At 38.1% G+C, this 12,941-nt stretch overlaps 1 protein-coding gene across 1 annotated transcript in view; it reads left to right on the top strand.

The window, feature by feature from the left end:
- Positions 1 to 3,794: 3,794 nt before the first annotated feature.
- The window catches only part of snd1 (staphylococcal nuclease and tudor domain containing 1), a 166,029-nt gene continuing 156,882 nt past the window's right edge, over positions 3,795 to 12,941 (top strand). The window contains exons 1-4 of the mRNA XM_020653121.3: positions 3,795 to 4,093; positions 7,448 to 7,597; positions 8,020 to 8,140; positions 8,711 to 8,792. Coding sequence (XP_020508777.1) covers positions 4,019 to 4,093; positions 7,448 to 7,597; positions 8,020 to 8,140; positions 8,711 to 8,792 — 428 coding nt within the window. The 5' untranslated portion in view covers positions 3,795 to 4,018. The remainder of the gene's footprint in view (positions 4,094 to 7,447; positions 7,598 to 8,019; positions 8,141 to 8,710; positions 8,793 to 12,941) is intronic.

The following is a 12,941-nucleotide window of genomic DNA, read 5'->3' as shown; positions in this document are numbered from 1 at the left end:
GATCAACACTGGTATGCTTTCAAACCGTGAGGGGAGACTTGTGTCACGTGACTGGAGCATCCTTTCCTAGGTTAAGTGGCTCAGATTAAAAGGCTCTCTGGCCTCCTTTCATAAAACAAACATTTGGAAATCTGCGCCAATGACGACTGCCATATGGTAAAGTGCTTTTGATCAATCATAAATCCATCACCCAGACTCTCTTTATTACATTTTCTTTCAAAACGTGAACAAATAGACTCGTGCATGGGCGCAAGGAAAGAGCCAATTGGGGGACCTCGTTTATCCAGAAGAGGGAGGCTAAAATAACCCTCACAGATGTTCTTTGGGCAGCCAGCAGATAAAAATGCGCTGTAAACGTTTCAAAGGGAAATATTTGACGAGCAAATATTAGCCTATGTGAAAATCCACACAAGGCTCGTCTTTTCACCTGTTTAATGACTAATTGAATATCATTAGTTGGATCCACAAAGATCGAAGTGGCACCGAAATAAAGGCTGAGATTTTAAAATGCCATATGGCCCAAATTATATATTAACCACGAGTTAGTGGACGATAATCCTCTCTGTGTACAATCAGCCAGGGTGCATAGAGGATAGCCATTTTTGGACACCATTATCTCCTTGCCAACCGAGACACAGGACAAATAAGGCAAGCTTTTTTTTTATTTATTACGGGGGAGCTGATGTGGTCGTTTATTTATGGTACTTTATTACACGTACAGTGTGTGCCAGACGAGGTTAATCAAGGTACTTAGGTTGTTGTGTTAAGATAGTATCACATATTCGCTGTGCGTAAATGTTGATCTGAGCTCGCCAAAGGACGGAGCTGGAGTATAAGTTGGAAAATGGGGCCAAAAAATAAGTACAGAGCTTACTAAAACGTTCCATGAGTTTGTCCTGCGCTTAAAACACATTTATTTGCGCATTATTATGTGTCTAAGTGTTGAGAAATGTGGGGACTTCATCCGCGTAAAAAGGTTTCCAAACCTCTCCAAAACGCATCGAGGTGCATTGTGCGCAACGGAGGTGTCTCCATGGAAACAATCTGGCCCATTTCTACACTATGTTATGAGTTTTTTAATCGTCCTTTTTTTGTATTTTTCTTATACTGAATTAACTTTTCTGTAATTTTGGTTATTGGACAATATTCTTTCACTTGAGACTCGAAGACTCAAACTGGAAGTCATTCAACATTGTATGCATCCTAAAGAACCTGTGGATACAAAACCAAATATTCCACATGTCCAAATCTTCCACCGTCGTGTTTATGTAATTACGCCATGTATGAAAATAAGTTCATCTTTTATACACCTTCCCTTTCTTTATTTAAAAAAAATATCTATCCCATATTATATTCTGATAACCCCTATGCACGTGGTCAAGAAGACTCCTCTTGATTCTGATTCAAACCTACCTTGAATGCGTTTTGTAAAAATATGACTGACATCTATGGATTTAAACTGAAACTCAAAACACAGAAAAACAATGCTAAACAATTTTTTTATTTCATCTTTTCTATTTTTTTACACTTGTGATTCCTCCCATCTGAAATACACGAGTGGCTAAAAACAGTAAAAGAAATAGCTAATGTTGTTTTTCAAATGATAGATAGAAATAACTAATAATTTATCAGCTGGAAAATGACAAATAACAATGGAAGATGTTTTGTTATAGATCTGGAACTGAATTTTGCAGGCTCAGTGCAGTCATATCAATATTTTAAAGTCAGATCAAACATAATGGAAAGCAATATATAAGCAAAATCCCAAATACTATCTTACAAATGTGTCAGAGTTGACATTTACGATGACGTGATGCTTAGGGCGAAGTTTCCACATTTACTTTTATTTTTGTATATATGTTTAACTTGATTTGTTGTATACACACAGATACATGGATAGAAGTGATGTAGTGGTCACATATGGTTATTTGTTCAATAAAACTTATATTTACAGGAAAGATCTAAAGGTAATGACACTTGCACTATCATTAAAAATAACTTCTTTTAAAGCTCCTGTGAGGAACTTTCCATTTGTGTTACATTTGGTGACCCCCTGTGGATGAAGTGATATGTCTTATCTCTTTAAAGTTAAAGATAAAGATAAACTTTATTGATCCCCCATGGGGGACATTTTTTTGTCACAACAGCACAAGACATAAGAATATAATTATCAAAAATAACAAGATGTTAAAAATCAAACATATGTACATCAGTTAAATAAAGGGAGAAAAAATACAATAATAGAATAATACAAGGTAGTCTATGTACACTTCCACTTGTGGAAGGAGTTATTGGCTGATCATATTTGCTGATCATGTCTTGTGTAAGAAGTGTTATAACAAGAAAACTCATCCTACTGTCACTCACCCATCTTTGCACCCTGTACTCTAAAGTAGGCTGGCTCCCTGTCAGCTCGTAGGCTTCTTCACTGGTACACCTTCATTTATAAAGCAATTACTGGACTACTCCCTTCATACCTCTGCACCTACCTCACTTTTAAATCAAATCCATCATACAGTTTGCGCTCTCTGGACTTTCTATCTATGAAAGTCCCCAGAACTCGTACTGAGTTTGGGAAGAGGGCCTTCATGTACTCTGCTCCCTCTGCATGGAACAGTCTTCAAAAAACACTCAAATTGCAGGAACTCATCACTATTAATGATTTTAAAACTCGGCTCACAAGTTTTTTAAAAGCTAATTTTGGAGTGTGTAACTGTTTCACTGCATAGTATTTTATCATCATCACATAATTGTTCTTTTAGTGTGTATTGTGGTGTTTTGTTTTTGTTTAACATGATCTTGTCCTCCTCCTCCTCCTCCTTCTTCTTCACCTTCTGGACTGTATTTGTCTCTTTTTCTCATGTCTGTGCTTTCTTTTTAGATTTGTCTTATATTTCTTTTTTTACTGCTGCCATATTGGCCAGACCTTGCTCAAAAAAGAGGTCATTTGATCTCAAGCAATTCTTGCCTGGTAAAATAAAGGTTAAATAAAAAAAATAAAAAAAATTGCAGTCAAACATATCACTCATTGAAAATGAAAAATGTATCAAAAAAGGGTTGTGTGTGCAGCAAACCAACACATTTTCGGATTCTTGGTATAAACATAAATGTGTAATATTTGTAATATATGTGTAATAAAAGAGTGGAAAGTTGTAATACAGTTCATTACAAATAGGCTACTAAAAATAAGATGTTAATTAAAATGTACAGAATTCAAATATCCTTGAATTTTTTTTTCTGTGAAATAAGGTTTTTATTTCACAGCTGGGGAATTTTTTACTTTTTTTAAATTTGTCATTTTGTTGTGACGTTTCTGTGGTTCCTGAACGAAAATGAAACTTTCCGACCCCCCTTGAGTGCAGCATAAAAGGGTTGTGTGTGTGCAAGCAAACAGCAAACCAACACATTTTCTGATTCTTGGTATAAACATATTGAGTAATAAATGTGTGTGTTCATTAAGAGTGGAAAGTTGTCAATACAGTTCATTACAAATAGGCTACTAAAAAAAAAAAAATAATAATAATAATAATAATTAAAATTTACAGAATTACAACAAATATCCTTGAATTATTAGTAATTTTTTTTCTGTGAAATAAGGTTTTTATTTCACAGCTGGGGAATTTTTTTTTTTTTTTTTTTTTTTTTACAAAATTTGTCATTTTGTTGTGACGTTTCCGTGGCTCCTGAACAAAAAAAAACTTTCCGACCGTCCCTTGAACGCAGCATTAGCTGGGTTAACTCTATGCTGACGTGTCGCAGCTCTTGCTCCGGAAGGCTTTATTTCAACTCGTCTAGGCGGGTCCAGACGCTGCTCCATTCGCTCCCATTCATTCTTGCTCCCACAGCCCCGGAACGGTTTTGACGTGTGTGTGTGTATGCATGGCACAGTGTGTTTCCGGTATAACGTGTGTGTTGATCGGTGTTCAGCCTTTTTCTCTTGGCTCTCAGTAGAACAGTCACTCACTTCAGGGTCCCTGCTCCCTCACCTGGTTACGGCGTTTATCTCTCACCGGTGGACATGGCATCAGTTTCAGCACCCGCACAGTCAGCCACCGCTCCGGCTGCTCCTCTGCAAAGAGGAATCGTGAAAATGGTAGGAAAACTAAAACATGTGAATACGTGAGTGTGTGAATGCGGCTAGTTAGCTGCGTGAACCCCTACGGCTAATAAAGACTGTTCTCCGTTATCATTGCAAAGTGCAGTTGAACGCTTTTGACGACTTTGTAGAATTACCTGCTGTTTGCACGAGTTGGCATAAAGGTGCTGTCACCTGTCACACACATTAAGCTCACCTGGCTGCGACAGCATGTCAGCTAACTTAAGTTGCTAACCTGCTATAAAGCTGACGTTAGCTTTGTTAGCTGTGAAATCAGTGGGCATTTTAAAAGTGTTTTAAATGCATTCGCCTCTGCAGAATACGCTCTTAAGAGGTTTATTATGTTTACGCGAACTGTTATCTGTGTTGGTTTGAAACGAATTTGATTTACATTTAGTGACTTGGGAGGTTTTAATGTTAACAGATGTTTAGTTTCCCCCAGCTAAAGGCTAGTTAGCTCAAGTGGCGTTTTAAGTGTTGACTCTGGGAGCAAAGTTCATGATCTGTTGTGTCGCTAAACATGGGTTGAAAGGAGAACTTTAACTTAGTCATTTAGTGTTTATAGATAAAAGGTTTTACAACTTTGTAAAAAAAAACAAAAAACAACTAACGTCTTTAGTTTCTGCTTGTGTCATTTCATTTTTTTTCTTCCCCCTTTCTTAGAGTTTCTTAGAAATGCTCTTGAGTCATATTGGAGTATATATGATTCAAGACTCTGAAGAGGTCATGCTGGTTAATGTGTTCAGATATTCCCAAGTCAGACAGTCGGGGCATTTCCTCAGTGTGCTGGTTTAAACCGACCACGGGAAACTGACACGTAGCTGAAGCTTTCTTGCCCCGTATAATCTCCCATTCATCTCGTGTGTGTGTGTGTGTGTGTGTGTGTGTGTGTGTGTGTGTGTGTGTGTGTGTGTGTGTGTGTGTGTGTGTGTGTGTGTGTGTGTGTGTGTGTGTGTGTGTGTGTGTGTGTGTGTGTGTGTGTGTGTGTGTGTGTGTGTGTGTGTGTGTGTGTGTGTGTGTGTGTGTGTGTGTGTGTGTGTGTGTGTGTGTGTGTGTGTGTGTGTGTGTGTGTGTGTGTGTGTGTGTGTGTGTGTGTGTGTGTGTGTGTGTGTGTGTGTGTGTGTGTGTGTGTGTGTGTCCACATGCTGTTTCACCTTCTTTTAATTCTTCATTTTGACTCGCACTTTAGAAATTATTTTAGATTTTATTTGTTGTTAGACTGTTTTAGATGTAAGGGGTGAGAGTGTAACTTTTGCTGCTTTGCTAAAGTGCTCATGATGGATAGGCCCGGATCTTTGTAATATAGCAATAAGTAAAGTCTTTTACCTGCTTTTTGTAAAGTGTCTTGAGATAACACTTGTTATGAGTTGACGCTATACAAATAAAATTGAATTGAATTTTTCTTTTTTTTTTAATCAACATATCTTTATTAAAGCAAGTTCAAAACATACAGGGCAATTGGGATGCAGTCAACATTTTTCTTTTTTTTTTCCCCTCAGAAACATTCAAAAAGCCAGTATCACTTCGCCCTATAAACAACCCTCCCAGACCAACAAATAGACCTCTTAGTTTAAAGACAAGAATAAAAGTGCAAGATTGGGAAAACTCACAGAAAAAAATGAAATAAAATACAATCACCAAATAAAAATAAATAAATAAGCGTGAAAAAATAAAAGTACATTTGAGAGTAGTATCCAAAAAAAAAAAAATATTACTTATAATAATAATAATAATAATGCAAATTGATGAGACAAACATAAATAAAAAATGAATAAATAAATGAACAAACAACATTAACAGGAATGAAAGTCGTTATGTGTATACAACATAAGTAAATAGGAAAAACAGTGTAACCTGTAAAAGAGACAAAATCACTCTCACACACTGCTCCCAGCATGCACGCTTCTTGTTCATAGGTTCTTGCTTTAAATTACACATATATTTGTATTTTAATCCCTGCACGGGTTATGTACATTGCTTGTATAAATCTATTTTTAATTGCACAGTTTAAGTTTGATTCATCTCGGGGTATTCTTTAAATCTTTCTTCAGGTTAATATATATGTATGGGAGGAGGAGGGGGGGGGGGGGCGTCTGTTTTGCGGTTTAATTTTTTAACAAATGTTTCATGTCATGTACGTCTTTGTAACCTGCTACTGGATGCTTTGAATTTCCCTCGGGATCAATAAAGTACCTATCTATCTATCTATCTTCTTATGTAGCTACTTTATCAAGAGACCACACTCGACATATAATAACCCTAGTCTCCAGGTGTTTGCAGAAGGTTTGTTTTTAGAAATGTGGTAAACAGGTTAGCATATGTGTCCTCCCTTGAGAAGAAGATATGTGAATACGTAATCCTCTTGTGGGTTTATTATCAAAGGATTTGAGGGTTTTGTGAAGGCTTAATTACAGAATTTCTTAATGTGATTAGTTACATTGATGTAATTTTGTTGGAATGATTTTCAAATGCCTTACCTGTGTTACACTACAATTGAATTTCTTTTGCTGGGGAAAAAAAAAAAAAATCTTTTCCAGTTTGTAAACAGAGATGGTGGTTCAGTGTCTCTTTTTCCCCTGCCTGGTCAGTGTATAAAAATTACAACTTTCTGTCTGGCCTATGCTGTGCGGGACTGAGTCAGAGAGAAGGGAATGGTGGTGATTTGATGAAAGACTTTATCTAGCTCACATCTTAGATCAACAGCCCCTGGTGATGCTCCCAACAGACACTCTGGAGAGTCCACAGATAAAAGGTGTTTACTCAGATTCGTGTAAATGCCATGGTTGTCAAACCCAAGAGTAGGTTATCTATTTTTTTCCCCTGTATTTAGCTACGTTATCAGATGGGTGATCTCACCTTACGTTTGAATGACACGTGTCCCCATGGCAACATGTGGTGTGTACTTGCTTTTAAATGTGTGATAGTTTTTCCAGCTTTTTTGTAATTTGACTATTAATATTTTTAACTTTCAATTATTTATAATTACTGTACTGTCATTCAGGACATTGGCAAGTTATTTACTTCTGAACAACAACCTACACATAAACTTAAATGTGATCTCCTTCCTTGGTGTTTTCCTTAATGTTTTTACAACCGTTTTCAATTAGTCCTGAATGACTCGCCAGTCGTGCTTAGCAGGTTGACAGTTTACCGAGTGTACCAGAGTGCATGTTTTGTCGGAGAAAAGAAACTGAAAGCTACCACTCATTTCTTCCCCATAGGTGTCTGAAGTGTGGTTTAATATTTAGATAATACTGTTTGAAGATCTGTCTGCATAACCAAAGTTGCCAGTACTTGTACTGTTTTGTAATCGTCTTCACCCATTGACAGTCATTATCGTCATGCCTCCAGGTCTTGTCAGGCTGCGCCATCATTGTTCGGGGTCAGCCTCGAGGTGGACCACCCCCGGAGCGTCAGATCAATCTCAGTAATATCCGAGCTGGGGCCATGGCCCGCAGAGCCGCTCAGGCCCAGCCTGACACCAAGGACACCCCCGACGAGGTGAGCGGGTCTATCCCATTGTGTGTGTTTGTTTGTTTGTGTTTATCTGTGTTAGGCAAAGGCAGAACAAGGTCTTACTTAGCAGCCTTTCAGCACACACTGTGATATCCCTATGTGTTGGTGAATGTTGATGTTTGATTTTTTTTTTTATCATTGAAACTAGGTTTTCTTGTGAACTTCTAAAGTTGTAACACAAATTCTGATTTAATTGTTATTTTAGGGCTTTTGTTTGATAACAATATGGAGGGAATGGCCTCAAGAAAACTTTTTGAAATGTCAATTCCAACTAACTATGATCATACTGTCATTTTATCAGATAATAATACACCTAAATAAGGGTTTAGTTTTGGGAAAATGCACCTTGTAAGTTTTCTGATTGGACACCCTATTGAAGTGAACATTTCTGTTTTTGTTTTTTGCAGCCATACGCATTTCAAGCCAGAGAGTTCCTGCGGAAGAAGCTGATTGGCAAAGAAATTTGCTTCACTGTGGAAATCAAGACTGCTTTGGGTAGAGAGTATGGCATGGTCTACCTGGGACGAGGTAAGTGGACTCACTCCTTAATCACAAACTGGATTAAACAATTTCATCATGGATGGGAAGGAATACACATTTAATAAATGTTGCTTTTATTCTTTTTTGCCAGTCTAAGAGTTTAAATTTGAATCATCAGTTGAATTAACCTCAAGTAAACTTGTGTTTTATCAGTGAATTTCTGCAATATCTTGTACACAGAGCAGCAGTTCAGAAGGGTACATCAGGTTGTAGTGTTAAAGTGTTGTTGTTGTTGTTTTGTGACTTGTCCAGAATTAGTTAAATACTCTGTTTACTCTGATGGTTTGGTGGTGGTACACGTCAGAGTTTGTGTCAGGAGGGTTGACCCCACTGCCAGGTTATCTTCTGCTATTTTAACAAAGATTGCACGTAGTCGATCGTAAAATCAACACACCTGCAAAAAACAATTTTGTATGGTTAAATGTTCATCCAATCCAAAGTAGCAGCACTCATTGTTTCCTGTTGTGTAATCAACCTACCTGAACTAACTGCTGTGTGATTGTAATCAACAACAATATAAAAGCCCTATTTTTTTTTTTTTGTCTCCTGTCATTTTAGACACAACAGGCGAGAACATTGCGGAGGCTTTGGTGAACGAAGGCCTTGCCACAGTCCGCAGGGAAGGAATCAGAGGGAACAAGTGAGAAACTTTGCTTCTATTACCTGTAACGTACTGCTGTTAGTTTAGATGAATAGTTTCAATGCAGGGGAACGGCACTGCTCTTGTACAGTTACAAATGCAATACTACCTTTATAGAGATGCACTGATTGTGAAAATCACAGCCGATATTGATGTTTTATTATACAGATCTGTAAAATAAAACACGGCATGCACAGATGTCGTGTGTGACGGTGTTCCTACAGTTGCTCACAATGCTTGAATGTTGTGTTTTCAAGGTTTGAAAAGTGATTGGATTTCAGATAAAATGCCTAAAAGTGATTTTATAAAGGTGAACATTTTATTCATTATATAAATATACACACACGCGGAGTTGCAATATAAATGAAATTTCTATATGAAAACAAATGACATGTCAATGAGGGGATATAGATAATATTTTATCTTAGAAAAAATACTCCTTTATAAGAGCTGATAAAACATAATATATTTTTTTATATGATAAGGAGGTAAGTTTGAGTATATATGTATTTGTTTTTATAAATATTTATTAACCACAGCTCTAAGGTACTGGAAAAGCTTGAAAGTGCTTGCTTTAAGTTGACCTTGGAAAAGCTGAATGAACCCTGAAATGATGCTTTCCCTCCATAACTGTTTGCTCAGGCAGTGTGGTTGAAGTAATCTTTACCCCGTCGGAGTCGGTTTTAGTTTGAAACTGCACTCTTTGTTTCACACAAAGAGGCAGGAATCACTTTTGGCAACATGATGTAATCATCTGCTTGCTTAAGCTTATAGCAGCACATCACTGGTAAATCTGCAGGGAGATATGCATAAGTCCTTAACTGGTTGACTGCAGAGAATTGAGATGGAGCCATAGAGTCCCAGATGGTGGCAGCATTACCCTGCTGCTACAACAATGTCCCTCTGTAGCCCTTTTCTGCCACATTGCCCTCAGGCAGTAATCCCCTAAATACACTTACACACCTTACTCTATAAGACAAAGTGCTGTATATCCCCCCAGTGGCAGTATTTGCACATCACACACATTACAGGCAATTTGACTCATGCTGCTACATTTGTATCTTCCAACATGAACAGAGATGATGATGTGAATATTTTGCCTCTAATGACCCATTTCAAGCATTCTGTGAAACGGCCCAGAACAGGCGCTAATGTAAATGATGCTTTAAGTGTAAGCAGGCATCATTTGGCCAAAGGGGAGGGCCATTACTCAGAGAGGACTTCAGGCCATGGTTTTCCCGCTCGCTACGCTAGCCTCCAATATCATTGCCCCCTCTTCACTACACTAACAATGATATGATCATAATTATGGGGGTTATTATAATGATGATGGCTTTGGACTGTGCAGTTAAATGTGAAGAAGAAGTGCACTGCAGCTCGGGAAAACTCACAGATTTAAGTGTCGGGGCTGTGTTGAGCAGTGCACCAGAGCAGGCTGGGGGGCACAGTTGTTAGGGGCTGGTTTTCATTGGTTTATTAGAGCAAGAATGAACACACAGGCAGTGAGGCACGATTCTTTGTCTCAAACACAACATGACTCATCACAAGTTGGATTTAAGGCTCACTTCTGTCTATTGATGTTTCCAGGCTTTGAATATCTTTAGAAGCAAAATGTTGCCTTCCTTGGTTTGTGTGTATATGTTAATTATCTTTATTGACCAATTTATTTTAGTGTATATATTTTAATCTGCTCACTGTACTTCCCTCCATTCTACAATCAACACTTGAACGACACTCAAACCTGCACCTCTCCTCTGTTACACAACGTGGGTGTCTGATTTAACCCCTGGTTATATTAATAATACAATACTATATTACTTTATTGTCCCCTTGGGGAAATTTGTCTTGGATTCTAAGTGCTACCAAACATTCAGCTGCTTCCAATAGAATCAAAACAATAGAAAAACACATTCACATGTGAACAGAAAGGCACATAACAATGCAAAACAACATAACATATATTGCACATTACTCATATTGCACAAGATCTGCAGAAACACCAAATTAGAGATAAGAAAAACAAGTAACGAAAGTATAATAACATATATGAACACCATGGTTGCGTGGTGTAGTACTATGTTTAATAGTAATGTCAAAGTCATATTTACAGACTTGATATAATGATACTTTATTTTAAGTCAAAAAATTATAAATTAATATTTTGAGTCAAGTCAAACAGGTATCACTTATGTGTGGGAAAAACTGCTGTTTGAGGCTTCATTATGCGACTGACTTTCACTTTAACTTGATCAGGCCTTACCAGTTCTGTCCTTGGTGCTGAGCTGTTCAGTGATTGATACAGACACATTCATCAATCTCTCCTACTCAGTGTTGCATCTCCAACTCCATCACTCAGACTGATTATCTTAACAATGTCTGTCCTGACTGAGATGGCTGGAGTGTACTGGCCAGGTCAGATTTCATGGCATTCAGAATTAAAAACTCCAGGAAGGGGTTTGACTTGATATAATAATATAACTCTCACTCACTGAAGCAGAGGGGAGCTCCATTTACATAGAGTCCAACTTTAGAGCCCCTCACTCCTTCCTAGAGGAGTGCTGGCAAAAGGATGTTAATGTCTAGGGGATGAACTGCGATTATTCTAGCACTCACTAAGAGAAGCCTTCTTGTTCCTATTCCAATTCCTATGGGGTACCAACACCCTCTTCAAACTGTACACCACTGAGCTCTAAAAGGCATGCTAAGGTTCAACATTTTGTGCCTTTTTGAAAGTATTTTTGGTTGCACAAGGGAGCCACATGGAGATGAAAGATGTAGCCTAGAGCTTGTTCAAATATGAGGGAATTGGAAAGTTTTTCTTTCCCTTGGCCCTTTTGTTTCTTGCTCAGTATTGCACTTTCTACCCATCGATATCTGTTTTGATTTAAAGCAATGTGTTGGTTGGAAGGAGTTGCTGACCTAAAAAGAAACTTGTCTATTTGAGGATATGGTTCACTATCATCTTCCTCCACACATGAAGCTGTTTCTGTATCTTTACTACTCGCTGCTTGGGAGTTGCTTTCCATTTATTCCTGTGGCTCTACAGTGTCTGCTCTCCTTGATTGCATTGTTGGTTTCCCCTCACTCTTTATCTTCGAAGCTTTCTCTTCCTGTTTAGCGCTTTAAAATCTAAGTAGCTTAAACACAATTGACTTCTTACAGAAAGTTCCTCTGTTGTTGCTCAGTAAGCAAGAAACTGTTTCGATTCAATCTGAAGTTAGCGACTAAATCAGAGCGGAAAGCAAACTCGACGTCTTTTGGGCGCCGGTCCAAAAGCCCAATTAGGAACACACAGCTCGAGGAAAAGCTACATGTGTGTGTATATATGTGTGTAGCATTTTAATTGAGACCTACTTTGTTGCCTCTCTAGTCACTATCGCCACTTCACTATCAATTGAGCAGCGTTTGCTTCTTGGAGAAACAAAGCCTGTTGGCCATTTGAAGTTATAAATAATTAAACTTGTACAAGGGCCCTCAGAAAGCATTAAGGCTGGGCAATTTAGAGAGGCAGCATGGAATTAATTGTGGCGTTTGTAGCCGACTGCGTGGTTGCTTTTAAAGGAGCTGTCAAACCCAGTCTTTGTCTCTTCACAAAACGCTCTGATACTTTATTTTTTAGGCTGTTATAATCTTGTGGTCAGCTTGTTGCCACTCAAAATGAGAGTGCATTTTGTCAGGAACAGCTCTTAAATAAGCACTTAATATAACCAAGCTGGAGCCCTACCAAAGCCATAGTTGAACGCTCCTGTACTTTTAATAAACGTTTGTTTGAAGCGCCGAAGTTAACAACCTGTGACGGTTTTGCTGAACCGAGAAGCTACAACTGTTGCTTGATGAATTGTGACGAACCTCTCATGATGGGAGTTAAAAGACCTTTCATATCAGCTACATCTTGTTGTTATTCTTGTTCAGCTGATTTCTGCCTGTTGAGAAAAGGCTTTGGGTGGCTCATCTTTTCACACACCCTGGAGAAGAGCAATTAGAACATGTTGAAGCTAACAAGGGTTTACGGTTCTACAATCAAAAGCTTTCCTGCTCGTTAGGTGCACTCGCTGAGCATCTCTCTCTGACTCGTCTAGAATTAATTGCAACTTGTTAACAAGCAGAGCTAACAGTGCTATTATATTTAAACATTCTATCTCTATTAGC

This window comes from Labrus bergylta, chromosome 23 (genome assembly GCF_963930695.1).
Source record: "Labrus bergylta chromosome 23, fLabBer1.1, whole genome shotgun sequence".
Lineage (NCBI taxonomy): Eukaryota > Metazoa > Chordata > Actinopteri > Labriformes > Labridae > Labrus > Labrus bergylta.
This window is presented reverse-complemented; position numbering and strand designations above follow the sequence as displayed.